The sequence below is a fragment of the Pipra filicauda genome, unplaced genomic scaffold (genome assembly GCF_003945595.2).
Source record: "Pipra filicauda isolate LSUMZ 115617 unplaced genomic scaffold, ASM394559v2 scaffold421_size600610_pilon, whole genome shotgun sequence".
Lineage (NCBI taxonomy): Eukaryota > Metazoa > Chordata > Aves > Passeriformes > Pipridae > Pipra > Pipra filicauda.
In genome coordinates this window covers 2501-30389 of record NW_024104556.1, presented here as the reverse complement: position 1 = coordinate 30389, position 27889 = coordinate 2501, and the positions used below count along the sequence as shown (strand labels likewise).

At 58.3% G+C, this 27889-nt stretch overlaps 2 protein-coding genes across 9 annotated transcripts in view; both read right to left on the bottom strand.

The window, feature by feature from the left end:
• Nucleotides 1-1398: 1398 nt before the first annotated feature.
• On the bottom strand, nt 1399-11927 carry MFAP2 (microfibril associated protein 2). 2 transcript variants are annotated; one of them, XM_039385589.1, is made up of 11 exons: nt 11792-11927; nt 10467-10536; nt 9562-9663; nt 6763-6833; nt 4236-4322; nt 3799-3825; nt 3627-3713; nt 3035-3076; nt 2820-2907; nt 2644-2717; nt 1399-1762 (listed from the first exon to the last, which is right to left on the bottom strand). In XM_039385589.1, exons 4-11 carry the CDS (start codon nt 6797-6799, stop codon nt 1659-1661), a joined length of 546 nt encoding a protein of 181 aa, XP_039241523.1. In that variant the 5' UTR covers nt 6800-6833; nt 9562-9663; nt 10467-10536; nt 11792-11927; the 3' UTR covers nt 1399-1658. The 2 variants fall into 2 exon arrangements, with proteins under 2 accessions (XP_039241523.1, XP_039241524.1); XM_039385590.1 differs by lacking the exons at nt 9562-9663; nt 10467-10536; nt 11792-11927 and adding an exon at nt 8036-8276.
• Nucleotides 11928-12334: 407 nt separating this feature from the next.
• ATP13A2 (ATPase cation transporting 13A2) overlaps nt 12335-27889 on the bottom strand; it is a 16962-nt gene continuing 1407 nt past the window's right edge. The window contains exons 1-29 of one of the 7 annotated variants that reach the window (XM_027711344.2): nt 27839-27889; nt 26758-26825; nt 26224-26418; nt 25417-25475; nt 24288-24399; nt 24107-24183; nt 23629-23706; nt 23311-23380; nt 22387-22521; nt 22072-22138; nt 21860-21991; nt 21548-21715; nt 21360-21470; nt 21210-21256; nt 20932-21120; nt 20654-20860; nt 20415-20528; nt 20109-20265; nt 19713-19833; nt 19378-19502; nt 18711-18871; nt 17642-17752; nt 16630-16709; nt 16220-16372; nt 15368-15464; nt 15048-15271; nt 13767-13918; nt 13469-13641; nt 12335-13328 (exon numbers count right to left, since the gene is read on the bottom strand). The exon at nt 27839-27889 is cut by the window's right edge and continues 635 nt beyond it. In XM_027711344.2, coding sequence (XP_027567145.2) covers nt 13158-13328; nt 13469-13641; nt 13767-13918; nt 15048-15271; nt 15368-15464; nt 16220-16372; nt 16630-16709; nt 17642-17752; nt 18711-18871; nt 19378-19502; nt 19713-19833; nt 20109-20265; nt 20415-20528; nt 20654-20860; nt 20932-21120; nt 21210-21256; nt 21360-21470; nt 21548-21715; nt 21860-21991; nt 22072-22138; nt 22387-22521; nt 23311-23380; nt 23629-23706; nt 24107-24183; nt 24288-24399; nt 25417-25475; nt 26224-26418; nt 26758-26825; nt 27839-27889 — 3605 coding nt within the window. In that variant the 3' untranslated portion in view covers nt 12335-13157. Of the gene's footprint in view, nt 13329-13468; nt 13642-13766; nt 13919-15047; nt 15272-15367; nt 15465-16219; nt 16373-16629; nt 16710-17641; nt 17753-18710; nt 18872-19377; nt 19503-19712; nt 19834-20108; nt 20266-20414; nt 20529-20653; nt 20861-20931; nt 21121-21209; nt 21257-21359; nt 21471-21547; nt 21716-21859; nt 21992-22071; nt 22139-22386; nt 22522-23310; nt 23381-23628; nt 23707-24106; nt 24187-24287; nt 24400-25416; nt 25476-26223; nt 26419-26757; nt 26826-27838 lie in introns of all 7 variants that reach the window. The other 6 variants (XM_039385595.1, XM_027711346.2, XM_027711343.2 and 3 more) reach the window with 6 other exon arrangements.

Sequence of the window (27889 nt, the reverse complement as noted above, 5' to 3'; positions counted from 1 at the left end):
GCTGCACCCCATACACGAGCTCTGCACACTCTACAGAAGAGTTCCAACCTATACATATCATATAGGAGAGCTGCACACCCTACAGGAGAGCTGCATCCTGTGGACAAGAGCTGCACCCTCCACGATTTCCCATAAGAGACCTGCAGGAACTCCCCCTCACCCCAAACCCCTCCAGCCCCCCCTGTTCCCCTGATGGGAATCACACCTCAAACTTCCCCCCTTTCCATAGGGAATCTGAGCCACAAACACCCCAAAACCCTTTTATTGTCCACAACTCCCAGAATTGACCCCAAAATCGTTTATCTTGTGCTTTTTTCTATAAGAATCCCTCAAATTAAGACTCCCCCAAATCAGGACCCCCTGAGTTACCTCCTCTGCTCCACATCCCCCCAAACCACTCCAAAATAACCACTTTACACCCCCCAAAATCCCCTTTACAAGCATGCCTGTACTGACCTTTTTTTCCATGACTCCACAAAATTAAGACCCCCAAAATTACTCCCCCACACTGCTCCACATCCCCCCACACCACCCCAAAATAACCATTTTACACCCCCTGAAACCCTTTAATTGTCCAGAGCTCCCAGAATTTACCCTAAAATTGTTTATCCTGTGCTTTTCTCTATAAGAGCCCCCAAATTACCTCCCCACTGCTCCACATCCCTCCAAACCACCCCAAAATAACGACTTTACACCCCCAACCCCCCCTTAATTGTCTGTAACTCCCCAAATTTACCCCAAACACACCTGTACTGAACGTTTTCTATAAGACTCCCCCAAATCAAATCCCCCAAAATTAAGCCCCTCCCCCCTTGCACCATATCCCCCCAAACCACCCCAAAATAACCATTTTACACCACCTGAAACCCTTTAATTGTCCAGAACTCCCAGAATTTACCCAAAAATCGTTTATCCTGTGCTTTTCTCTACAAGAATCCCCCAAATTAAGACCCCCCCCAATCACCTCCCCACTGCTCCACATCCCCCCAAACCACCCCAAAATAACCACTTTACACCCCCCGAAATCCCCTTTATTGTCTGTAACTCTCAGGATTTACCCTAAAATTGTTTATCTTCTGCTTTCCTCTATAAGAATCCCCCAAATTAAGACCCCCCAAATCAAACTCCCCTAAATTACCTCCCCACTGCTCCACATCCCCCCAAACCACCCCAAAATAACCATTTTACACCCCCCCCTTTATTGACTGTAACTCCCCAAATTTACCCCAAACACGCCTGTACTGAACATTTTCTATAAGACCCCCCCAAACTAAAGCCCCCCCAAACCCGCCCCTCGCAGCCCTCCCTCCCCCGGGCAGGGCCGGGAATCGCTCAAATCCTTGGGAAACCCCCTGGAAAACCGGGAATCCTCCCCAAAGAACGAGCCGGGAGCCGCGGTCGGTGTGGGATTCTCTCTGTAGAAAACTCGGGGCCGAGCCCCCCCTTTTCCAAAACGACAAAAGAAAGTCATAAAAACAATAAATCCCTCCCCCTCCCCCCCTTTTTTTCCCTGTTTTTATTTTGGGTTTAATTCTTTCCGCGCACAAAAAAACGGTGGGAAAAGGCTCCTTCCGTGCCTTTCCCGGGTTGCGGAGCCCCGCGGCGGGCCGGGAGCGGGGCCGGGATGGGCGGGATGGGGTCGGGAAGGGGGTCCCGGCTCAGCAGCCCCCGCAGCTGCGGGCGCAGGACGCGCCCACGGCCGCGCAGAGCCCGCTCGTGGCCATCACCCCGCACTTGGAGAACTTGTCCCGGCACAGGTCAGCTGCGGGAGAACACCGGGATCAGCCGGGAACGCCGGGAAAGAGGGGAGGAGAGGCGAGAAACCCACCCTCCCGGTGGGGATGGGAACGGCAGGAGGATGGGTGGGGGCAGCCCCCAAAATAGGGGCCCACGCTCAGGGACGGGCAGAGAGTGGCAACGGCTCGTCCCGGGGGAGGGGATCCATCCCCATCCCCATCCCAATCCCTATCCCAATCCCCATCCCCATCCTCATCCCCATCCCAATCCCCATCCCCATCCCAATCCCCATCCCCATCCCCATCCCCATCCCCATCCCAATCCCCATCCCCATCCCCATCCCCATCCCCATCCCCAATCCAATCCCCATCCCCATCCCCATCCCCATCCCCATCCCAAGAAACACAGTTTATCCCATGGGGGAGGGGGATCCATCCCCATCCCAAAATCCCCAGTTCATCCCATGGATGAGGAGAATCCATCCCCATGCCCATGCCCATCCTCATCCCAAAATCCACAGCTCATCCTGTGGGAGAGGGGGATCCATTCCCATCCCCATCCCCATTCCCATCCCCATCCCCATCCCCATCCCCATCCCCATCCCCATCCCCATCCCCATCCCCATCCCCATCTTCATCCCAAAATCCACAGCTCATTCTCTGGCGGAGGGGGATCCATCCCCATCCCCATTCCCATCCCCAAATCCGCATCTCATCCCCTGGGGGGGAGGATCCATCCCCATCCCTGCTCCCAAACCCCCCAGCAGAGCCTGGCCCATTCCGCGGGAGTCGCTGGAGCAGCTCGGTTTGGCCGGGGGGATTTTTCCCGATAATTCCTGGGGAATTATTCCCTTTGGATATAATTCCCTTTGGATTCCGATCCCTCCCCACCCTTTGGATCCCTCACCTCGCAGCAGCTCCTCGTGGGCGCACACGGTGCGGACACAAATCTCCTTGTTGATGACGTAAACCCGGCGGAGGCTGGATCGGGAACGGGAGAAAAGCCATAGAAGGGGGGGGGTCGGGAAAAGCAGGGGGGATTCCCAAGCTTTTTGGGAGGCTCGGGAAGGGTTTCCCGCTCACCTGTAGAAGCAGATCTCGTTCAGGCACTGCTTGCACGGCTTGTGCACCGAGTAGAGCCGCGTGCAGGGATACTGCTCCTCCCGGCAGTCTGCGGGAAAACGCGCTGGGAATTCCCGCAGAGGGGCCCGAACGCCTCCCCCCTGCCCCCCGGCTCGACACATCCCGGCTCCAGAGGGATCAAAGGCAGGATGAGCCCCCCCGGGATCGACACTCACCCAGCGGTCCCGGCTCCGTGGGCTCGGTCTCGGGGGCGGCGGCTGAGGAGGGAAAGGAGGGGGAAGTTTAGGGATGGGGAAAAGGATCTCCCCGCCCTTTCCCTGGAGTTTAGGGCTGGAGTAAAAGGATCTCCCTGTCCTTTCCCTGGAGTTTAGGGCTGGAGTAAAAGGATCTCCCTGTCCTTTCCCTGGATTTTAGGGCTGGAGTGTCCCGCTGTGGGCACCCAGGGGGAGCAGAACTGGGATGGGGGAGCAGAGGGGGGGGAGACCCCTCAGCCCTGGGATTGAGGGGGCCAGGGGGGTTGTCACCCACCTTGGGGAGCTGTCACCCACCCTGGAGGGTCTGTCACCCATCCTGGAGGGCTGTCACCCACCTTGGGGGATTGTCACCCACCTGGGGGGGTTGTCACCCCCCTTGGGGGCTTATCACACTCCTCAGAGGGTTGTCACCCACATGAGGAGACTGTCACCCACCCGAAGGGGTTGTCACCCCCCTGGAGGGTCTGTCACCCACCTCGGGGTCTGTCACCCACCTTGGGGGGTTGTCACCCATCTTGGGGACTGTTACCTACCTGGAGAGGTTGTCACCCACCTGGGGTCGGGGCCGGCACAGTTTCCTGCTGGGATTGCTGCTGGGATTGGTACCGGAACTGCTCCTCGGGGGCACGGGGGGTGACATCTGCAGGGACAGATGCAGAGCGGGGGCATCCCCCCAAATTCCCGCCCCATCCCACCCCCCCCCGGCACCCCCGGGGGTCACTCACCATGGTAGTCGTAGTAATCCTGGATTTCTGGGGAACAAAAGGAAACCAGAGGCTGAGGGGGGGGTCTAGGGAGCAAACTCAGCCCAGCCAGGCCGGGGCTGGGCAAAGAGCTCCCGAAAATTTGGGTGGGAGCGATGGGAAAACACTTCTGGACATCCCAGGGATGAACTGGGAGCATCCAGCAGGTGGGGTTTGGAGATTAATGAAGGTTTAGTGGATAATTGATGAAGGTTTAATAAATAATTGGCAGCACGAGGGAGGGGAGAGGAGGGGGAGGAGAGGGGAGAGTGTCATGTGTTGGGAATTCAAGGGGCAGGAGAAAAGGGATGGAGCAGAGGGTGCTGGAGGGAAAAGAGGGACAAGAGTGGTGGGTGTTCGGCCAGAGGAAGCAGGAAATGAAGGGGAAAAGAAGCATTCCCAGTTGTGGGAGCTCTCACCTGCCTGCTGGTCGTACTGGGAGTACTGGACGGGCTCGGGGTAGGTGATGCCCTCAAAGCGGCTGTACTGGCCCTGCACCAGCAGCACTGCGGGACACGGGGGGTCACCGGGGCACGGACACCCCAGCCAGGGACTGGGGTTCCCAAAATCCCATCCCTCTGCCCTCTGTGTCCCCGGGAAGAGGGAAGGGGCTGCTCCTGGATGAGGGAGCAGCAGCAGCCTGGGGTTTCCCAGCGTTATCCAGCTGGGGCTGATCCCATGGATCTGCAATCCCGGAGAAGGGTCCAGCACCCAGGGACCCCGGGGATGGTCCCGACAAGGATGGTACCCCCTGCATCCCGCTGGGAGCTCCCCCTGACATGGATCCAGGGGGAAAACAGGGATCAAAATCCAGCCTGGATGAGTTGAAGGGATCAGAATGTTCGGAGGGCGGATCAGATCATTCCCATCCCCATTCCCATGGATTGCAGGGATCCATCCCTGGACACAGGGATCAGACCCATCCCTGGACACAGAGATCATCCCCATCCCTATGGATGGCAGGGATCCATCCCTGGACACAGGGATCAGACCCATCCCTGGACACAGGGATCAGACCCATCCCTGGACACAGGGATCATCCCCATCCCCATGGATTGCAGGGATCCATCCCTGGACACAGGGATCATTCCCAGCCTGGTGCCAGGAGCATCCCTGAGCTGGGAATGATGGGATTTCTCTCCCCTTCCCCCCCTTCCCTTGCCCTGGAATGTTTTCCATGTGTCCCTGGCCGTTGTTTCCCCCGAAGTTTTCCAGGCTCCAGGCTCTGTCCTCTCCCTCCCTGTTTCCATCCCGCCTTTCCCAGCCCTCCCAGGGGGTTATAAATCTCATTTTCCTGGATTTTATCCCAGCCCTGAAGTGCCAATTTTGTGCCACCTTCGTGTCCCCAGAGCAAGAGGTGCCAGACCCCTCATGACCCCAAATCTGAGCCATTCCCAGCCTAAATATCGGGAATTTTGGGTTGATTTGAGGGAATAATGGGGACAAGCCCTGCCTGTCCCACTGGGGGTGGTGACACCTCCCTCCAAGGGTGCTTTGGGACCAAAAACTTCACCCTTTGCAGCCTAAAAAATGGATTTTTGGAGGCTCCAAAGGAGGCTTTGGTCCCCAAAACGGGACTCTGGGAGCTAAAAATGAGGCTTTGGGCCAAAAAACCGAGCATTTGGCTCCAGAAATAAAGATTTGGCCTCTAAATCTGCAGCTTTGGACCTTCGAAACCAAGACTTTGGGCCTCCGAGCGGTGCTTTTGGGCCTCAAAAAGGGGGTTTAAGGCTTAAAAATGAAGGTTTTTACCCTAAAAACGAGGTTTTCAACCACAGAATCAAAGCTTTGGACTCCAGAAATGAGCATTTGGGACCTAAAAATAAGGGGTTTAGCCCTAAAACTGGGGTTTAGACCCTACAAATGAGGCTTTGGGATATGAAAGAAGGGGTATAGACCCTAAAAGTGGGGGTTTGACCCTAATAATGAGGTTTTCAATTACAAAATCAAAGCTTTGGACTCCAAAAATGGGGATTTGGGACCTAAAAACGAGGCTTTGAGACCTAAATATAAGGGGGTTAGCTCTAAAAGTGGAGTTTAGACCCAAAAATGAAGTTTTGGGACCTAAAAATAAGGGGTTTAGATCTAAAAGTGAGGTTTAGACCCTAAAAATGAGGGTTTAGACCCAAAAAACAAGGTTTTCAACAAGACAATCAAAGCTTTCAGCTTCAAAAATGAGGATTTGGGACCTAAAACTGAGGCTTTGGGACCTAAAAATGAGGGGTTTAGCTCTAAAAGAGGGATTTAGATCCTAAAAATGAGGGGTTAGACCCTGAAAGCAAGGTTTTCAACAAAAGAGTCAAACTTTGGACTCCAAAAATGAAAATTTGGGGTGTAAAAATGAGGCTTTGGGACCTAGAAATAAGTGTTTTAGCTCTAAAAATGGAGTTCAGACTCCAAAAATGAGGATGTGGGACCTAAAAATAAGGGGGTTAGCTCTGAAACTGGGCTTTAGACCCTAAAAATGAGGGTTTAGACCCTAAAAACAAGGTTTTCAACAAGAGAATCAAAGCTTTGGACTCCAAAAATGAGGATGCGGGATCGAAAAATAAGGTTTTTAGCTCTAAGAGTGCGGTTTAGATTCTAAAAATGAGACTTTGGGACCTAAAAATAAGGGGTTTAGCTCTAAAAGCAGGATTTAGACCCTAAAAATGAGGGTTTAGACCCTAAAAACAAGGTTTTCAACAAGAGAATCAAAGCTTTCGGCTTAAAAAATGAGGATTTGGGACCTAAAACTGAGGCTTTGGGATCTAAAAAATGAGGGTTTTAGCTCTAAAAGAGGGATTTAGATCCTAAAAATGAGGGTTTAGACCCTAAAAATGAAGGTTTGGCCCCTCTAAGATACGTCTGAGTTCAGAAATGAGGGGCTGGATGGTAAAAACGGAGCTGTGGAGCTGGAAAACGGGATTGGGATAATTGAAGTGGCCCTGGGGAGGGGCCTCTCACCTGGCAGGCACAGCACGAAGAGCCCCGTCCCTCTCATCCTGCTGGAATGACGGAGGAGCAGCCGGAGGAGTCTGGGAAGAGAGGGAATGCCGAGGGAGCGGGGGAGGGGCCCAGGGAACCCCCCATTCCCAGCCCCCACACACGGAGATGCCCCCGGGAATTGGCTCCAAAAAAAAAAAACCCTCCCCAAACCCTCCGAAATTGAGAAATTTTCCCCCAAAAAGGCAGGCGGGGCTCCCCCCCCCCCCCTCCCCCGAGGGATTCGCGAGGACCAAGCCCTGGAATACCCGGAGGCAGGACGGGGATGGGAAAGGCCGGGATGGGGGAGGAGAGGGTTGGACCTCCCGGGGACAACAGAGCCCGGAGGGGAGCTTTGGGGCTCCTCTCCTGGGATTTCCAACCCAATTCCTTGGGAAAGGGCTCGTTCTGGGGGTTCCCTGCTGGGAATGCAGCCCCTCAATCCAAAGGGATGCAGAGAATTGAGGGGGAAAATAGGGATTTTAGGGAAAATAGGGATTTGAAGGAAAATCCCGTGCAGAGGCTGGGGTTTGGCAGCCGTGGGCGCTCCTGCTTCCCTGGAGTTTTCCAAGTCTGCTTTTCCTGGCAGGAAGATGGGGCAAGGCTGGGATGAGCTGGGATGGCAGGAATGCCAGCAGCCCTGCCCCTCATCCCGAGCCAGAGCCAGGGGGAAAACTGAAGGGAAAAGAGAAACTCTCCCCAAAACCATCCCAGATCCTGGGGGGAATGAGGCTCCAGCCCTGGCACACTGGAAGGGGGGTCTGTGGGAATGGAGGCACCATCAGCTTCCAGGGGTCCCATCCTGACCATCACCAGTGGGGCACATTCCAGGGATCCCATCCTGACCATCAGTGGAGTGTGGGACCTTCCAGGGATCCCATCCCAACCATCATGAGGGTGGCACATTCCAGAGATTCCATCCTGACCATCTCCAGGCTGGCACATTCCAGGGATCCCATCCTGACCATCCCCAAGCTGGCACATTCCAGAGACCAACAATTCTCTCCCACAAACCCTTCCTGCCCCCGTGTCCTCACTGTCACCACAGTCCAGCACCTTCCAGGGACACCAAACCTGCATCCTGCCCCAAACCCAGAGCTGTCTCCCAAAAAAACCCTCCTGGCCACCAAGTCCTCACCAGCACCACGGGACCACATCCTGCCCCCCCACCGAGGCCCAGCAGCTCCCAGGGATCATGTCCTGCCCCAAACCTGGAGCTGTCTCCCAAAAAACCTTCCTGCCACTGTGTCCTCACCGTCACCAAAGCTCCTTCCAGTGACCTGTCCTGCTGCCAGAGCTGCATGTTCTGGTCATCACGTCCCCAGGGGCACCAAAGGCACCTTCAGGGACCAGGTCCTGACCCAAAACCAGAGACATCTCCCAAAAAACCCCTCTGGTCACCACGGCCTCAAGAGCAACCAAGAGCAGCATCTTCTGGGGTCCCATCCTGCCCCATCCCCAAAGTGCAGCACCTCCCAGGGATCCATCCTGCCCCAGACCTGGAGTGTTGCCCCTCCTGGTCCCCGTGTCCCCAGGGCCACCAGAGCCCTTGCAGGGCCTGTATTGTCCCTGTGACCAAGGCCCAGCACCTCGTGGCCACCACGTCCTGCCCCTACCCCACCCCCAGCTCACCCTCCCAGCCCCACATCCCCTCCAGGATCCTCAAGGCCCCGGAGGTGTTACCAAGTGACTCCAGACCCTTCCCAGCTTTGGGACACTCCTGGGGTCGTTCCCAACCTGAGCCGGGCCGAGGTGGCTGAGCCCAGCCCTGAGGGTGCCAAGGGCAGCACCCCCGGCCCCCCATCCCCACCCCAGGGTGCCCTCGGTGGCACTCAGGGCCCTGCGTGTCCCCACTGCTTCCCACGGCCCGGGAAGGCCCAGACATGGATTTAGCCAGGGCTAAATGTGTCCCGGGATAACGGGGATTGTGGGCGGATGAGCAGGATCAGCGCGGCTCCGGAGGCTCTGCCGGGTGTTGGGGCTGCTGGTAGAGCTTGGCTGTGGGACAGGGGCTGGGGCCTGGCCAGGGGGGACCCAGAGGGGCTGGAGGTGCCCATCCTGGCCTTGGCTGCTTCTCCAGGTGTCAGAATTCCATGGGATTCCAGCACCGACATCCTGTGGCTCCAAAACACCCCGATCCAGTGTCTATATCCCATCAGGAGAGCCTGGGGCAAGGCTGCTGGGTGTTTGGATGGACAGATGGATGATGGATGGATGACTGATGGATGGAGGGATTCCCATCCATCTGGGATTTCCTCCAGAGCCATCACACACCATCCTCCCACCGTTCCAAGGACCTGGCCCCACAGCTCGGGAGCAACCTCTGTTTTTCCACCCCAAATCCCCCCCGATCCAGAGCCTGTATCGCACCAGGAGAGCCTGGGGCAAAGCTGCTGGGTGCTTGGATGGATGGATGGATGGATGGATAGATGGATGAATTTTCACTTCTGGAGTCATCCCACTCTGTCCTCCCCCCATTCCCAAGGACCCGGCCCCACAGCTCGGGAGCGACCTCCCCTTACCCCCCAGACCAGCCTGCAGAGCTTCTCCTGAGCTCCAGTTCCTGGGATTCCCCCCAGACACGGAGCTCTTGGCCCGAGCTCGGCCCCTTTGGCCGCGGGACGGGGACAGACGGGTCACGTCTCCCCCGACGGCGATTCCAAGGTCTGCTCCCGCCGGAGCCCCCGGAGTGGCACCGGCACCGCCGGGACACCCCAAAGCCACCAAGGAGGGCACGGAGCCACCTCCACCCTCCTCCTCCTCCTCCTTCTCCTTCCCCACCTTTGCCTTTTCCAGGATGGGACCCGAGATTCCCTCTTTCCCAACACTCCGTGCAGGGGTCCGGCGGCTCCAACCGCGCCAGATGTTTTTGCAACTCCACATCTGGGAACAATCAACCCCAGAGAAAGAACAGCACAGTCCCTTTCATTCTGCTAAACCCCACCTTCCCCCAGCCTCCCCCCCTCCCCCAGCTGCTTTTCTTTTTTTTCCCCATTTTCCTTTCTTTTCTTTTTTTTTTTCCTCCCTAGCTCTCCAGTTGCCAGAGAGTGGGAGAACAAAGGGAATATAAAAGGATTCCCATTTTTTTTGGCCCTCGCTCAAAGGTACAAAACTCGGTGCCCCCATCCCCGTTTTCACACCTCACTTTTTCCTCGGGGTCCCGTCCCCCCAAATCCACAGAAACAATCAAAGAGCCCTTTCTAGAGTCTCTTTCCAGGGTGGAAAAAAACCCCACCTCGGCTTCCTTCAGGTTTAGGCTGAAGGTTTTCAGCTTTAGGATATTTTTAGACTTTCTGGAAGTGGTTAAAAAATCTCCTCCAACAACTGTCAGGCCTCTGAAATTGGTCCCCCCCCCGCGGCTGCCGTTCCTTCAGCACCCCAAAAATCGAGTGGGGTTTGGTTTTCTGGGATTAAAGAGTTCAAAGCAGCTTTTCCGAGCTGCCCCAACCCATGGAGGTTCTAAGGTGATTTTGGAAAGCCCCAGGAAAGGGGATTTAGCCCCCTTTGCTGCTGGGGGGGGGGGGTCCCCAGAATTCCTGGGAATGGGGGAGTCTCTCCCGCCTGGTCCTTACCAGTTGGTGACGGCTCTACCCTTTCCCACCGCCTCGGTCTCTTCTCTCTGCTTTCCAAAAACTCTGGAAATGAGAGTTAAAAAAAACCACAAAAAACCCAAAAAAACCTCCTACCTCCAACATGGGGGATCCGCTGGGTCCTAAAGCCACACCTGGGCCGGCCCCTTCCTGCTCCCGCTGCTGCCTGGGAGGGGAAAAACCGGGATAATAATTCCAAATAATAACCAGTGAGAGCTTCTCCATGCGAAGGGCATCGGGGCAGTTGGGGTTTTGCTGTTTCTTGGGGTTTTTTCCCGGTTGGATGAATTTTAAACCCATTTAAGAGCAAGGAGGGAGAAGGATTCCGTGCAGCACCGGCACGGATCGGGCTGGGATTCGTGCTGCTGGAGGGGCAGATCCAAGGATCAGGGCAGGGAATTGTTGGATCATCTCGTCAGCTTTTGGGAAAAGTCAAATACACCCCAAAATTTGGGCTGCTGGGCCCCCGTCCCCCCTCCTGATCCACTGACATTAGTACTCCACCTTCCCCCGGGGCAGAGGATGCTGCGATCCCGGGGGATTTAAAGTTTTATCCCAGGACGGAGGGGGGAAAAGGCAAAATTCCCCTTTTCCCACCCAGGCTGAGGACGTGCAGCCCTGGGTGTGGGGGGGGGGGAGCCAGCACTGCTGCCCGTGGGGCCCCCTTTTCCCTGGATTGCTGGCGGCTTTCCAGAGGACACGGAATACCGGCTGCGTCCCGGCAGGGCTTGGGATGATCCCCAAAACCCCCCGAGCCTGGAGGTGACACAGAGCCCAGAGCTGCGGGATGAAAACCTGCGGATTTTAGGAGTAAAACCAACAGGGAGCAAACAGAGGGTGCTGGGATGGAGGGAAAACGACTCTGGAGATGGGAATGGGGATGAGGAGCCGCGATTTTTATCCACGGGACGGGATTCCACCCGGCTCACACGGGGTCGTGCAGCCAGGAGAGGGGCTGACTGCTCCCAAAACCAGGAACACGTGGATTTGCAGAGCAGGATAAGCAGCAGACAGGGTTTAAAAGAGCTCCCATCTCCTCCCGAGCCTGGTTTTCCAGGTTGAAGGATGGATAAAACCATCAAATGACTCCAAACACAGCTGCTCCCGGCCCCCAAATCCAGCATTATCCTCATCCCAGTCCTGGTAACCTTTATCCAAGGGCAGGAGTTGCCTGTTAATAATTAAATGGACTTTATAACCCCCCTGGGGCCGGGAACACCCTCAGAATCCAGCCAAGCCAAACACCCCGAGGGGAGTGTGGAAATTCCAGGGGGAAGAGGAGTCCTGGGTGCCTTTGCTTTGCAAACCGCCAAGAACAGGCAGAATTCTCCGAGATTTGTGTGTGGGGAGGTTTTTTTTAGGCTCGGGAAAGTCTGGTTTAATAACTCCAGCCTTGGCTGGGATTTCAGGAAACCTCTTACCTCTGCTTGTGCCTCATTTCCTGACCTAATCCCCAGCTCCCGGAGGGCAGAGAGGCCGCCGGCGCTCGGAGGGGGAGAGACTTTCCATGGAGACAAGTTCCCGCAAGAACCAGCCTCTGATCCGAGAGCCAGGCTCGCAGGCAGCTGGAAAAGCCTGGGAGGGGGATGCAGGCAGCACATCCCCCTCCCTGGGGATCAGCTCTTCCCACCTCGGGATGCGGCGGCTCCGTCCACCGGCTTTTCCTTGGCTGCAGGAGCGAGGTCTGAGAGTCCCGGTCAGGCCACCTGGGTTTTTCCAGCAATGGTTATTATTTTCTAAGAAATTCCAGCTGGAAAGAGGCTACTTAGCTCAGTTTGGGCTGCTGGAATCCCAGCGGTGTCATCCCTGGCTCCGCTCCCTGCTTTCGAGCATCGGAGTGTCTTCCAGCCAGGTCGGGGAATGAGGTGACCCCAAAACCTCTGCCCTGCTCCCATATTCCATGGAAACTGCCCCGTGCCACGGATGCCATCCTGCATCCATCCCCAGGCAGCACAAGGAAGGAGTCAAGAAAATAGTGTTAATTTATTAGACAACACCCGCGACTGCACCGTCCGGAATCCGGAATCGGCGCCGTCCAGAACCTGGAATTGGCACCTTCGCCTTCCCCACGGCTTTTACACCTCGAGGCATCGGAGTTAAAAAATAAAGAGATCTGGGGTTTTTTTAATGCTACAAAGGTCCCAGCCGGAAGCAGAAGTGCCCTGCGGGAGCATTCCAAGCGGGAAAGGGGCCCGAGGTCGGTCCCCAGGATGGAGCAGCATCCTTGGCAAGCTGGGAATGGGGACTGTAAACTTCCTACACATCTAGGGAGGGCCATGGAGGGGAGTCACAGTGACATGGACACGAGGTCCGGGGGGTGCCCTCGCCAGGAGAAGATCAGGGACCCTCCTCTGTTTTTGGGATGCGGCACCTCCGTCTGCGGCGTTTCCTCGGAGTGAGTTTTGGAGTCTTGGCCAGGCCACCTGCAGTTTTCCAGCCATAATTATTATTTTCTAGGAAATTCCAGCTGGAAAGAGGTCATGGAGCTCAGTTTGGGCAGCCAGGAGAGGACGAGGGAGGTGGAATTCCGCTGCGGAACGGCCCCGGTGCCTGGCGCAGGAGCGGGAGAAACCCTGGAGGAAGAGCCCCGCCGGTTCCTCCTCTTCCTCTGGATCTTCTCCCGCTTCTCCTTCACCACCTCCTCCCTGCGGGACCACCACGACCGTGGTCCCAGAGCTGCTGTGCCGAGGGTGTCCCGCGGGATCCCGCCCGCCGCATCCCTCCTTTTCCCGGGATCAATAAATAAAGGCCATCGTCTGAGGGTGGCACGGGAGGGCCCCGCGCCCGCTATCTCAGGGCCATGGCCATCCTGGGGGTGGCAAAGAGGGGTTCGTTGAGGGGGGGCCAGCCCGGCTGCTGCTGGCTCAGCTCCTTCTCCAGCCTCTTGAAGAGCTTCTTAGAGGCTTTTTTCCGGCGTATCCTGCGGCAGCAGCGGAGCAGGCCATGGTCCAGGGCGGTCTGGGGCAGAGACAGGTGGGAAAACAGCTTTGGGGAGGATGTTCCTCAGGAGAGGGTGGAGCTGACGGTGAGGGGAGCCCTGTCCCCCCTGGAGGAGCCCCTGAAGGTCCCCCGGCCCCTCCCGTCCCACCCGGCCCCACCTCCAGCACGAAGGCGGCGAAGAAGTTGAGGGCGGCGATTCCCAGCAGCAGCAGCTTGAAGTTCAGGTCCTCGATGCCGTGGAGCTTCAGGAGGGTTTTGGGGAAGCCCAACGGGTAGAGCGTCAACCAGATCATGAGGCCAAAGAGCAGGACGAGGACGAGCAGGAAGAGCACTGAGGGCGAGAGGGGAGAGGGTGAGGAGGAGGAGGAGGAGAAGGAGGAGGAGGAGGAAGAGGAGGAGAAGGAGGAGGAGGAGGGCTGGGGGGTCTCTGTGCCCCCGTGGCAGCCCCACCCTCACCGTTGGTGTAGAGGGGCTCCCGGAAGGGGTATCCCTTGGACATGGCCACGGCCAGGATGAGGTACTGGAAGCCGCTGACGCAGAACAGGACGGTGTTCTCGTAGTTGGGCAGGTTCTGGGGGGCTGTCACTGTGCTGTTCAGGGGGACGAACCTGAGCCGGGGGGGACGGAAGAGGGGAAGGGGAGAAGAGGGTCTCAATGTGACTCCTGGTTTTCCACATTCTGCCTTGGGAGGGGATGGGGAGGGGCGGGTCCTGAGCTCCTCTCCCTGCTGACAGGACCCAGGGAACGGCTGGAGCTGTGTCAGGGCAGGGTCAGGTTGGATCTCAGGAAAAGGTTCTTTCCCCAGAGGGTGGTTGGCACTGACCAGGCTCCCAGGGCAGTGCCATGGCCCCAAGGCTGCCAGAGCTCCAGGAGGGTTTGGACAATGCTCTGAGGGACAGGAGGGGAATGTTGGGGTGTCTGGGCAGGGCCAGGAGCTGGACTGATGATCCCTGGGGGTCCCTTCCAGCTCAGGACATTCTGTAATTCCATGTCTGCTGCCAGACAGCTGGAGGTATCCTGGATCCCAAAGCCAGAACAAGTACCTGGACTCCATCACAACCTGTGTGCCATTCCCATCACCAAACCCACATGAAGGCATGGGATACCAGGAAGAATTCCTTCACAGAAAGGAATTCTAAAGCACTGTCACAGGCTGTCCAGCACACTGGTGGAGTCACCATCACTGGGAGTGTTCAAAAAATGTCTGGATGTGGCACTTGGGTTAATGGTGAACGTGGTGGTGGTGGACGAGTACCAGGGCTCCATCACAACCTCCATGTCCTTCCCATCCCTAAGGAAGGGGAAGTTTAGATTGGATATCAGGAAAAATCCCTTCACAGAAAGGGTGTAAAGCTTTGGAAGAGGCTGCCCAGGGTGGTGGTGGAGTCACTATCCTTGGAAGTGTTCAGAAAATGTTGGGATGTGGCACCTGAGGACACGGTTTAGTGGTGAACGTGGTGGTGGTGGACAAGCACCAGGGCTCCTCCACATCGTTCCCATCCCTAAGGAAGGGGAGGTTTAGATTGGATATCAGGAAAAATCCCTTCACAGAAAGGGTTGTAAAGCTTTGGGAGGGGTTGCCCAGGGTAGTGGTGCAGTCCCCACCCCTGGAGGGGCTCCAAACCCGTGCGGCTGTGGCACGCGGGGACACGGTTCAGTGGCGAGCACGGGCGGACTCGACCTCAAAGCTCCTGTCCAACCTCCACAGCTCCTCCCTCCCGGGGTCTGGGGCCTCACCAGCTCTGCGAGACGGTGATGAAGTAGCTGAGGACCTGCACAGTGATGAGCAGGGCTGTCTGCAGCAGGAGGCTGCCCAGCACCAGGGCGCTGATGAGGGTGCCCGGGGGCCGCGCCAGGCCCAGCGCGCGGGCGGGGCCCGTGCGGCCCATCAGCACGGCCACCGTGGTGGTGATCACCAGGTCGAAGAACAGGAACTGGAAGTCGCTCAGGTTGGTGTTGAGCTGGGGAGGAGAAGAGCCCCGAGGGCCTTGAGCAGGGCCAGGTCCAGAGGCAGCAGGGAAGGGGTGGCCGGGGCAGGGCGGGAATTTGGGACTCACCGTGTAGAGCAGCAGCACGGACACGAACTGCACGAGGCTGTACAGGGCCATGTACTTGAACACACCAAAGGAGGTGACCAGGGAGCACCTGCCCTCCCTGCAGGGAGAGATTCACACAGAACGTCCTGAGCTGGAAGGGACCCCCAGGGATCACGGATCCAACCCCTGGCCCTGCCCAGACACCCCAACAATCCCCCCCTGTCCCTCAGAGCATTGTGCAAACCCTCCTGGAGCTCTGGCAGCCTTGGGGCCGTGGCACTGCCCTGGGGAGCCTGGTCAGTGCCAACCACCCTCTGGGGGAAGAACCTTTTCCTGATGTCCCACCTGACCCTCCCTGGCACAGCCTCGTGTCACACCAGACCAAAGTTCTGCAGGAGAGATCCAGCACCTGCCCCGCTCCAACAAAAGGTGGCATCTCCTACCTCCACCTGCCACATTCCTCCAAGGGAGGACACATTTAGTCACTGCAGACCCACCCAAAAACCAGCAGCATGAGGAACACATGAAATGGGAGACCTGATCTTGGCTGGCACCTCCCAGTGCCATCCTTCCCACCCCAACCTGCCTGGAACGGTGCCAGCCATGGTCCCAAGCTGGCACTCACCGGGACAAGGTCCTTCACCACGTACATGTGGGCCAGAGTTCCTGACACCCACCCTGAGCCTGCCCTGCCCCAGCTCCAGGCCATTCCCTGGGTGCTGTCCCTGTCCCCATAGAGCAGAGTTCAGGGCCTGCCCCTCCTGTTCCCTGGAACTGCAGCGAGGTCTCCCCTCACCCCCAGCCACACCCTGCTCCCGACCATCCCCCCGAGGGCCAGAGGAGCTCTCCCGTGGCCGTTCCCCCCGAGCTCACCGGATCACCCTGGGCACACACTCGATGTTGGCCACGCGGGACGTGAAGGGCGATGCCACCGACGCCTCGGCCTCGGACAGCGAGATGCCCACGTCGGCCGCCCGCAGCGCCCCGCAGTCGTTGGCCCCGTCCCCGCACATCCCCACGCAGTAGCTGCACAGGGAACCAACACCCTCAGCAGGGGGAAAACCCCCAGGATCTGCCCAGGGAACCAACACCCTCGGCAGGGGGAAAACCCCAGGATCTGCCCAGGGGAGCCGTGGCTGTCCCAGCCCGGGGAGTGTCCAAGGCCAGGTTGGAGCAACCCGGGATTGTGGAAGGTGTCCCTGCCCACGGGATTGGATGGCTTCCAACCTGACCCATCCCATAATTCCACGACTAACCCCTGCCCCCCACCCCCCGGGCCTCACTTGAGCTCCTGCAGGCTGCACACCAGCTGAGTCTTCTGCTCGGGCAACATGCGGGCGAACACGGTGGCTCGGAGCAGGATCTGCCAGGGACGGGAGAGCCCGTGTCCATCCCAGAGCACCCCCAGCCCTGTGCCCAGGGGGAGCTCAGGGGCACAGGGAATCTCACACCCCCACCCCTGTGTGCCCAGGAGATGCTCGGAGGGCGCAGGGAATCTCACACAGGCCACAAAAACACTCTCAGGGAATTTTGTTTTGGAGCTGTGAGGCCACACTGGGAAAGCCCAGGGAGGTCAGCCTTGATTTAGAGTCCCCAACCCCACCAGAGCATCCCCAACCTCACCAAAGGGTTTCCCAAGCTCAATGGAGGGTTCCCAACCCAATTCCCTTGTTGGAGGGTCCCTCAACTCCATCAGAGGGTCCCCCTGCTTTGCCAGAGGGTTCCCCAACCTCACCAGAGGGCTCCCAACCCCACCAAAGGATTCCCCAACCTCACTGGAGGATCTCCAACCTCACCAAACGATCCCCCAGCCTTGATGGACAACACCCCAACCTTGCTGGAGGATCCCCCAACCTCACCAGAGGACTCCCAACCCCACCAAAGGATCTCTCAATCTTGCTGGAGACTCCCCCAACCTCCCCAAAAGGGTCCCCAAGCTCCCCAAAAGGGTCCCCAACCTCACTGGAGGGTTCCCCAACCCTGCCAGAGGGTTCCCAACCTCATCAGAGCATTCCCCAACCTCCTCAAAGGATCCCCCAACCCCACCAAAGGGTTCTCCAACCTCAATGGAGGGTTCCCCAAACCCACCAAAAGGTTCCCCAACCTCGATGGAGGACTCCCCATCGTCACCACAGGGTACCCCAACCTTGCTGGAGCATCCCCAACCCCACCAGAGGGTTCCCCAACCCCCATGGAGGGCCTCCCAACCTCAGCAAAGGATTCCCCAACCCAGCTGGTGGGTTCACAACCTCTCCAGAGGTCCCAGCCCTGCCAGAGGGTTCCCCTGGGACTCACCCTGGGCAGCAGGTCGGCAAAGTGCTCACAAACCACCTGGAAGGATTTTCCATTGAGGGCCAAGTGGCAGGGCTGGGGAGGGGGGGAGGAGCCATCCCGCTGCTCCAGGCCCTGCCAAGGAAAACAGCTCCTTGTTCTCCTTCCAGTCCCTGCAGAGCCCTGGGATAACGGGCTGAGCAGCCTCCTCAGGGCAGGAGGGGGAGCAGCTGTCCCTAAAGCCCAACTCCAGGGATATAAAAGGGGGTATTTGGGATAAAAAGCTTGTTTGATGGAGCTCTTGGTGCCAAGCCTGGAGCAGGACCTGGCAGCATCCACGAGGAGCAGGTTTGGAGCCTCAGCTCCAGCCTGATGTGCTCCCAGGGAGACAGGAGCACGTTGTATTTCCAGGCACAGAAATGGGGGATATTTGGGATAAAAAGCTTGTTTGGTTGAGCCCTTCATGGCAAGCCTGGAGCAGGGCCTGGAAGCATCCACAAGGAGGATTTTTGGAACATCCCTTCCAGCCTGATGTGTTCCCAGGAAGAGACAAGAGCAGCTTAACTTCTCCTGAAAGGGGCATTTAATGAGGGGCAGGATCACATCCTTAACTGCCTTGAGGCATAACAATGCTGGAAAACCACTTCCCATCCCTGAAGTGTCCAAGACCAGGCTGGACAGGACTTGGAGCAACCTGGGCTAGTGGAAGGTGTCCCTGCCCATGGCAGGGGGTGGAACGGGATGAGCCTTAAGGTTTTTTCCAACCCAACTCATCCTGGGATTCCCTTGACTGCGGGGAGAGCTGGACTTGAGAGACTCCATTTCTTAGAAATAAGGAAGGAATTCCTGGCTGTGAGGGTGGAGAGGCCCTGGCACAGGGTGCCCAGAGAAGCTGTGGCTGCTCCTGGATCCCTGGAAGTGTCCAAGGCCAGGTTGGAGCCACCTGGGATAGTGGAAGGTGTCCCTTCCCTCGGGGACATGGGACGAGCTTCAAGGTCCTTCCCAACCGAAATCCCCCTGGGATTCTGTGCAGAAGTGGGTGACTGGGCACTCTGGGCTCGAGGAACCCCCAAACCGTGCCGTGGGGTCTCACCTGGGGCTGCTCCTCGCCCTGGGAATCCTCGGCCGGCAGGAACCGGAGCGCGGCGGGTTTGCCGTGCCCGGGCGGGGAGGCCGAGACGAAGATGAGCCGCTCCCGGGGCTCCACCATGCGGCAGCCGCGGGCCACGTTCAGCGCCGTCAGCATGTTGTCCCCTGCCAGGAACGGGGGGAGGACAGGGAATGGGCTTTTGGGGGCTCCAGGCCAGCAGGAGCAGCTCCGACCCGCAGCGTCCCCTCTCCGCGGTCCCTTCGCCTCCCTGTGTTTCGGGGGACAACTCCAAACCCTCGTGTTTTCCCCACTCCAAAGGAAAGCAGATTCAAATCCTGCTTTCCTGGCTGCAGAACACCTGGAGTTAACTCTGTTCCCCCCCATGATCCATGAAATGTGGGGTGTTTGCAAGATATCCACATTTGGGTGATGGAGAGCAAAACCAGGAGCTTTTCCACACAGAAACCTTCCCCAGCCTGAGCCCGTCAGCCCTGTGAGCATTCCAAGGGCAGGGATACACCAACCCAGCGTCCAGGAGTCCTTGCTGTGCCCCCACAGCTGCTCCAGGCCATGGATTTCTGGCAGGAAACCCCTTCACCCCTTGCCCAACACCAAGGACTGTCCATGTCCCATCCCTTCCCGACTCCGTGTCCCCATTCCCTGGGATCACCTGTCACCATGACAGGCCGGATGTTGGCGTTCCTCAGGAGCTGGATCACGGGCGCAGACTCCGGCTTGAGGACGTTCTTCATGACCAGGAATCCCAGGAAGCTCAGGCTGCTCTCCACGGAGTCCCTGGTGGGACACAACGAGCCCTTCAGCACCACCACCAGGCACAGAGGAGCCGTGGGTATGAACAGCTAAAAATCCCTCTGGGAGGCAGCCAGGAATTCCCTTCGTGTGGATTAGGGTCTAATTCCCTGCAGGCTGCAGGGCAGCAAGACATCCTTGGAAATGCTTGGAGCAAACGAGGTGTAAAGAGAGAGAACAGGGCTGGGCACCAACCTGGGCAGCTGCAGGGCCTCCTCGAAGGTGGCCACCGTGCCCAGGGCTTTGCCAGCCAGACCCAAGACCCGGAAACCATCCGTGGTGTAGTGTCGGAGCATCTGGGAGAAATCCAGGGGCACTGGAAAAGCGAGGCCAGAAGAGCTCCTGAAGGAACCCCGAGACCAGGAGAGGGGAGACGGGGCTCGAGCTTCCAAAGGGCTTTGGGTGCTCATCCAGCCCCCAGCCCCATTCCCGGTCTTCCATCTTCCTGTTTTCTTCCCCACACGTGGCTGGAGCTAATCCAAAGCTCTGTGCCTCTGGGAAGTGCCCCCCAGTATCCCTGAGGACAGTTCCCTGCAGGGATACAGATGATGCAGCAGCGGGACTGGTGACCCCCAACATCCCAGTACACACCAGTTTCCTTCCTGCACAGACTGGCCACCATCTCCGGGGCGCCCTTGACGTACACGTGGGCTGTGGCTTCTCCGGGGAGTTTCACCAGGACACTCATCCTCTGGAAGGAGGAGGAGAAAGGGAAACGCCGGAGGATCCCCAGGGGTGACTGGTGCTTCTGCAGAGGAGAGGGAATGTCGGGCCAGGAGGAACCTCTCCAGGAGGAACCTCTCCAGGAGGAATCTCTCCCAGAGGAACCTCTCCAGGGCTGTGAGGAGCAGACCCAGTGGTCTGGGGCGCTGGAGCCGCTCTGCTCCACGGGATTACCCTGTCCTGGGGCTGCTCTTCCTCAGGGGGAGGTTTCACCACAGCCAAGACCTTCATCCCAAACTGCTGGAAGGCCGGGAGCTCCCCCTCCTCCTCCTCCATCATCTCCAGGCGCTGCAACCGAGGCAGGGGCTGGGATGGCAAAGCCCCCCCAACCTCACGGGGGGTCTGAACACCCCTGTCCTGGCAGAGCGGGATTCCCGCCTCCTCCCCCTTTGCATCCCCCCCTCCTGGCTTACCCAGCCGGTGGATTCCAACATTTTGAGGTCCACGGGGTCCCCGACGAGCTGTGCCCGCAGCAGGGACAGGCTGTGGCAGGAGGCCAGGGCGTGGAGCAGGGGCCCGGCCGGGAGGCACCGCGGCTCGTGGACGACGGGCAGGAACCGGTTGTTCTCCAGGGGCACCACCCCCCACACGTCCAGCCCTTCCTCTGTCAGCGTTCCCGTCTGCGGGGAGAGCCTGCGGTGTCCCGGAGATCCCTCCCCCGGGAATGGTGCCCCCGGCCCGCCCTGCTCACCTTGTCGAAGCAAACCAGGCGGATCTTCCCACACAGGTTGATCCGGGGGGGGCTGATGCAGAAGATTCCCTGTTTCTTCAGCCTGTTCTGGGCGTAGATGGTGCCCACGGTCATGGCGGCCGGCAGCGCCGGCGGCACGATGACGGTCACCAGGTCCAGGGCGCGGATGATGATCTGCCCCACGGGCACCTGGCAGGGCAGCAGGGACAGGGGTGGCCATCCCTCATCCTGACGGTCCCCGTGGACCCCGGGGTATCCTCCAGCCCCACCGGCCCTACCTGGTTCCTAACCAGGATGAGGATGCTGTACAAGGTGCCGACGAAAGCTGTGCCGGAGGGAGAAGAGTTACCGAGCAAAGCTGAGGGAGGGGGTTCAACCTTCCAGAGGAGTTTGGATGCTCCCTGTGGTGTCCCCGTGCTCAGACCTACCCAGGACGGCGAGGAACAGGACGAACTTCACGGCATCCTTGTAGAACTTGAAGCTGACGGGTTTGGGGTAGAGGATGGAGCCGATGAGATCCCCCTTGGCCGTGCAGAACCCTGTGGGAAGGGCCGGGGGGTCACCATGTGCTCCCAAGGGTGCGGATCCATCCCAGTGTTCCTCCCCAGTCCATCACCTGTGCGGGTCACCACGGCCAGCACTTCCCCCCCCACGTAGGCCTTGGCCTGGATGACGTGTGTCCCACAGAACAGGGTGTGCCTCCGGTGCTCCTCCGGGGAGTACACGGCCCCGGCCGCCTGCGCCCCGGCCGGCAGTGGCGTCTTCATCACCGGCACACTCTCCCCTGGGAATAATGGAGCTCTGTCAGCCTGGGCAAGGCAGGATCCGGCCAGCCCGGATGGGAAGGGGCTGCCGTAGGGTCACTGAGACACGAGGCTCATCCTCTCCCCCAAAATGCCCCGGGAATGCCAGGGACGGAGGCTCTCACCCGTCAGCATGCTCTCATTGACCATGCACTCGCCCGTCAGCAGCGCGGCGTCGCAGGGCACCAGCAGCCCGTCCCCGGGAATGCTGATGCAGTCCCCTGGCACCAGCTCCACCGAGCTCACCACCGTCTCCTCTGGAAGACAGCGTGGTCGTGCTCAGGCATGGCACCCCGAGGCCATCCCAAAGAGTTCCACGCCGGAGTGCCGCCCTCACCTCCGCCGCGCCGACGCACTCGGACGCCCACCGACATCCTGGCCACGGCCTGCAGCGTGGTGCTTTGCTGGGAGACAGGGAGGGAGAAGTTAAAAACACCCGAGGATGCCCAAAAAGCACAGCAAAGCATCCCTGGAACTGGTCTCAAAGGCTCGGGATCAGGGACGAAGGACAAGGAAAGCCATCCTGCCATTGGATTGCAGGTTGTCCTCACCCAGCTGGGCTCAGGGGGAGCTTGACACCAGCACAGAGGTCAAAGGGCAGCAAAAAATGGGCCGTTTCAGAGAGATGCTCATCCCAAATAATCCCACCAACCTTCCTGGTCTCGTAGAGGGACAAGCCCAAGGAGATGGTGGAGATGAGGAAGATGCAGGCGGCGTAGTAGTAATAGGCATCACACACCCACAGCACGATGCTGAACACTTGGAAGATGTAGAAGGGATTGAGCACCTGCAACAAGGGGAAGGAGAAGCTTTGGGAAGAGGAGAGAACTTCTTCCAGCCCACTGTGAGACCTCCAGGCTCCTTGGGGGAAGAAAAGAAGCTTCCTCCAGGCCATCATGAGACCTCCAGGCTCCTTGAGGAGGGGAGACCTTCCTCCAGCCCACTGTGAGACCTCCAGGCTCCTGGGAGGTGCAAGACCTTCCTCCAGCCCAGTGTGAGATCTCCAGGCTCCTGGGAGGGGGAAAAGCTTCCCCAGATCCTCATGACACATCCAGGCTCCTTGGGAGCAGGGAGAGCTTCCTCCAGCCCAGTGTCAGGTTCCTTGGGGTGGGGAAAAAGCTTCCTCCAGCCCATCCTGAGACCTTCCTCCAGATATCAGGAGACCTCCAGGCTCCTTTTGAGGAAGGGAGACCTTCCTCCCTCCTGGGAGGTAGGAGAGCTTCTTCCAGCCCATCATGAGACCTCCAGGCTCCTTGAGGAACAACAGCTCCCATGGAGAAGCTGGCCCTTCCTTGGTGCTGGGGATAGACCAGCTGATGTCCCATAAACCCTCCACCCTCCCCAGTTTTCCTCATGGATGGTGCTCCTGAGGATGCTCAGCCACCTCCACAACTACCTGGGGGTGCTCCTGTCCAAGTCAGGACGGGTCCCCTCCACGGCTGTGCCAGCTCTGCCTTCTCCCAAAGCCCTCTCCTCCCTTCCCAAGGGCCCAAAAAGCACTTGGAGTGAGGGATGTGGAGCCAGGGAATGATCTGCCCTGAGAAAACCCGTGGAAGCTCAGCCCATGGACACCCACCTCCTCCACCAGCAGCCTCGCGTAGGACTTGACGGGCACCTCGATGAGGTTCGGGCCATAGATCTTCCTCCTGGGAAGAGAGAAGGAGAGGGAAGGAAATCCACCCTTGGGAGAAGCAGCATTTCCACCTCTCGGGTCCCCCCTGCTGCCCACACCTCCATGGGAGCTTGGTTACGTGGAGAAGCCAAGCCCAGGAGTTCCATCCCACCCGCCAGCCCGGGGTTTGGAGGTCTGAACGCAAGGAAAACCCAGGCTCCAGGATTTTCTGCTCCTGGAAAAGCCACGTGTGCTCCCTGTGCAACCCACAGGGATCCCCACCTGGTGCTGTGGTCCTGTTGGTCCAGCCCAGGCTGGGAGAGGTGGAGATCTGCACAGGTCCAACCCTCATCCAGGACACTGGGAAGTGCCAGGGGAAGGAAAAACGGAGAGACAGAGTCAAAATCAGCGGGAACAGCGGAACAAACACCACGGCCAAGTCCTTGGGAACACTAAAAACTGCCTTTGGAAAAGGGAGAGTGTTGTGTTCCTTGGCCTCTGCAGCAGCTCGTGAGTGCCAAGGAAAGCCAACAAAGGGGCACAGTTGGGAGAGTCGGGAGCATCCGGAGCTGCCAAACTGCTCCGTCCGGTTCCCTGTGCCCGGAGAGGCACCGACAGCCAGGGGGAGGGACCCACACCACGGGATGGGCTTCAGGAGGGACAATCCCGAGCAGTGCTGTGGCTCCCAGGGTGTCCAGGAGGGTTTTGAGGGAGCTGAGGGGGCGAGGAGAGAGTGGAGAGGGGCAGGGCCGGGGAATACCTGACCCTGCAGAACGTCTGCCGCCGCTCCAGCCACACGTAGCGCATCCCCTGGAACAGGTAATACCTCAGGACGTTCTTCTGAGCCCACGGGGACGGAAAAGAGAAGGTGTCGGTGGGGCACGAGGGCGGCCCATGGGAAGGGAGAGGGTTCCCGGGGGCGGGAAGGTCCCGGGCATCACCTCCTCGTTCTCGTGGAGCCGGAGGGTGTCCCGGCTCTCCTCCTCGTCCGACACTCCGACGGCGACGCTGCTCCGCCGCTCCTCCGGCCGCGCCCCGGGGGGCTGCTCCAGGCTGGCCGGGGAACCAAGGGTCAGCTCTCCCTCAGAGCCCCAGGATCCCACAGGAATGGGAGCCCGAGGGTCAGCTCTCCCTCAGAGCCCCTGGATCCCACAGGAATGGGAGCCCGAGGGTCAGTCCCTCTCAAACCCCCTGGATCCCACAGGAATGGGAGCCCGAGGGTCAGCTCTCCCTCAAACCCCCTGGATCCCACAGGAATGGGAGCCCGAGGGTCAGCTCTCCCTCAAACCCCCTGGATCCCACAGGAATGGGAGCTTGAGGGTCAGTCCCCTCAAACCCCCTGGATCCCACAGGAATGGGAGCCCGAGGGTCAGTCCCCCCTCAAACCCCCTGGATCCCACAGGAATGGGAGCCTGAGGGTCAGCCCTCCCTCAAACCCCCCGGATCCCACAGGAATGGGAGCCCGAGGGTCAGTCCCCTCTCAAACCCCCTGGATCCCACAGGAATGGGAGCCCGAGGGTCAGCCCTCCCTCAAACCCCCTGGATCCACACAGGAATGGGAGCTTGGGGGTCGTCCACTCTCAAACCCCTGGAGCCCACAGGAATGGGAGCCCGAGGGTCAGTCCCCTCTCAAACCCCCTGGATCCCACAGGAATGGGAGCCCGAGGGTCAGTCCCCCCTCAAACCCCCTGGATCCCACAGGAATGGGAGCCTGAGGGTCAGCTCTCCCTCAAACCCCCTGGATCCCACAGGAATGGGAGCTTGAGGGTCAGTCCCCTCTCAAACCCCCTGGATCCCACAGGAATGGGAGCCCGAGGGTCAGTCCCCTCTCAAACCCCCTGGATCCCACAGGAATGGGAGCCTGAGGGTCAGTCCCCTCTCAAACCCCCTGGACCCCACAGGAATGGGAGCCCGAGGGTCAGTCCCCCCTCAAACCCCCTGGACCCCACAGGAATGGGAGCTTGAGGGTCAGTCCCCCCTCAAACCCCCTGGACCCCACAGGAATGGGAGCTTGAGGGTCAGCCCTCCCTCAAACCCCCTGGACCCCGTGGGAACAGGAGCCCAGCTCACCTGCCCTCGCCCAGCGGCTCCAGCAGCACCCTGCAGGTGAAGCACTGCCCGAAGCGGTCCTGGAACACAGGGATGGTCTGGGATGGACGCCGGGAGCTCCCTGCTCAGCCCAGAGCCTCGGGAAGGCAGGGAGGCCCCGGCTACCCATCTTGGGGGATGGAAGGGTGGGTTTGGGGGATAATGAAGAGAAATTCCAGGCCTGGTTGGCTGGCGGGGAAGGGAAAAGCGCAAAGTGATTTTAGGAATAAGAGTTATTCCTGGACTAATGGGATAATATAATTATTATTATTAAAAAAATAATGATTATGTTATATAATCAATATGCTACAATAAATATATAATAAATATGTTATAAATAACATACTCATATATATTTATGCCTTACATAATACTGATAGTAATATAAAATATAATGGTAATATGATGAGAATATTTTTATATATACATATTTTAATAAATAACGATGAAAATACGATGATAATAATAATAATTATTTAATAATAAAAAATTCCTGGAACAATTTGGTGCTGGGGCACCTTGATGGAAGTTGAGGGTTCCTTGATGATGATAATTATTACTATAATAATAATAATCAGAATAATTTAATAATTAAAAATTCCTGGAATAATTTGGTGCTGGGGCACCTTGATGGAAGTTGGGGTTCCTTGATGGAAGGAGATGCCAGCCATGGAGAGGGTGACCAGCAGCAAGGACCCTTCCCAGGACCCTGCTGGGAGCCCAAGCCCAGCTCCACAGGCCCCCAGCACAGAGAAGGTTGGAAGGAGCCCCAGGCCCCCCAGGACTCACCCTGATGATGACCCAGTCGGCCTGGCCCAGGGCACAGGGTCTGCACTTGGCCTGCACTTCCAGGCTGGGCTTCCAGTGGAACAGCAGCAGGAGCAGCCCCGCGGTGAGGACGGAGCCCACGTGGCACAGGAGCACCCGCCACGGGCGGCTCTGGTACCCGGACACCTCCTGCAAGAGAGGCTCACCTGGGCCTGCCTGGCGAGACAGCAACTCAACATTATTGCCATTCAACCCCAAATCCAGACAGGCTCAACTAAAATTAACATTATCAGACATTAAACTCCAAATCCAGACAGGCCCTTGGTCAGAAATTCAACTAAAATTAACATCATCAGCCATTAAACCCCAAATCCAGAAAGGTCCTCGGTGATAAAATCAACTAAAATTAGCATTATCAGCCACTAAACCCCAAACTGATAAAATTCTTGAGCTTCCCGGCGGGATTTAACCCCGGTCAGGTGACAATCAACACCTCTGAGGGTGGAAAACCCCTGTCCCAAGCCTTCCTCCCCACGGAGAATCCCCCAGCCCTACCATGTGGGATGGATCCGGCTGCAGCGTCCCGTAGCTCCGCCGTCGGCTCCCCAGCAGCCTGCTGGCGTCTGCAAATCCCCCAAAAACAGGGAAAAGGGATAAGGAGAGGGGATCCAGCTTGGTCACCAGCTCCCCAGCAGCTTGCTGTCTGCAAATCCCCAAAAAACAGGGAAAAGGGATAAGGGGAGGTGATCCCGGGGGTTATTCGGGCGATGCCATCCCTGGCTCATCCCAGACGGCGGCCGGACCCGGCGGCTCCCGGCCATCCAGCCCGGGATGCTGCGGGAATGGGGCACCCGGTGCGGCCCCGTCCCGCTCCGGCCGCACGTGACGGTCACGGGAGCGGCGCCGGAGGAGCCCCGGGAGGGAATCTGGCGGAATTCCAGCGGCTTTCGGGAGCGGGGTTGGGACACGGCCAGGCCGAGCTCTCTAAGCCACTTTCCTCCGCTCCCTCCGCTCTCTGCGCCGGGGCCACAAAACCCGGCACTTCCCAGTTTTCAGGGTGTTCGGCACCTCCGATTCCTGCCGGGCTCCGCTGCTCCCCGAAGCCCGGCCTGGGCATCACTGGGATCATCCCAGGTGGAATTTCAATCACCACCCTCTGTGACGTGAAGCTGAACCTGTTTATCCTCTAAATCCACACCAGATTACAAATCACAACATTCCCAACTCCAGGATCTTTGTTTACCCCCTAAATCCACACCTGATTACAAGTCCTGGCATTCCCAACTCCAGAATCTTTGCTTATCCCCTAAATCCATGCTGGATTACAAATCACGACATTCCCAACTCCGTGATCCTTGCTTATCCCCTGAATCCATGCTGGATTACAAACCACGACATTCCCAACTCCGGGATCTCTGTTTACCCCCTAAATCCATGCTGGATTACAAATCCTGGCATTCCCAACTCCAAGATCCTTGCTTATGCCCTAAATCCACACCTGATTACAAGTCATGACATTCCCAACTCCGGGATCTCTGTTTACCCCCTAAATCCCCGCTGGATTACAAATCACGACATTCCCAGTTCCAGGATCTCAAAGCAGCCGCGGGTGATAACACGTGGCACAAACACCAACCCGGGAGCTCGTTCCCATCTCGGAACAGTCGCTGCTTCCCCGCCTGGGCCG

Excerpts from the sequence above, each read along its gene's own strand:
- MFAP2 (XM_039385589.1), bottom strand. The coding sequence starts at position 6,799 with ATGAGAGGGACGGGGCTCTTCGTGCTGTGCCTGCCAG. Across the intron at positions 3,714-3,798 it reads GGATTACTACGACTACCATG|ATGTCACCCCCCGTGCCCCC; the intron begins GTGAGTGACCCC and ends CTGTCCCTGCAG. Across the intron at positions 2,908-3,034 it reads CACGGAGCCGGGACCGCTGG|ACTGCCGGGAGGAGCAGTAT; the intron begins GTGAGTGTCGAT and ends GTTTTCCCGCAG.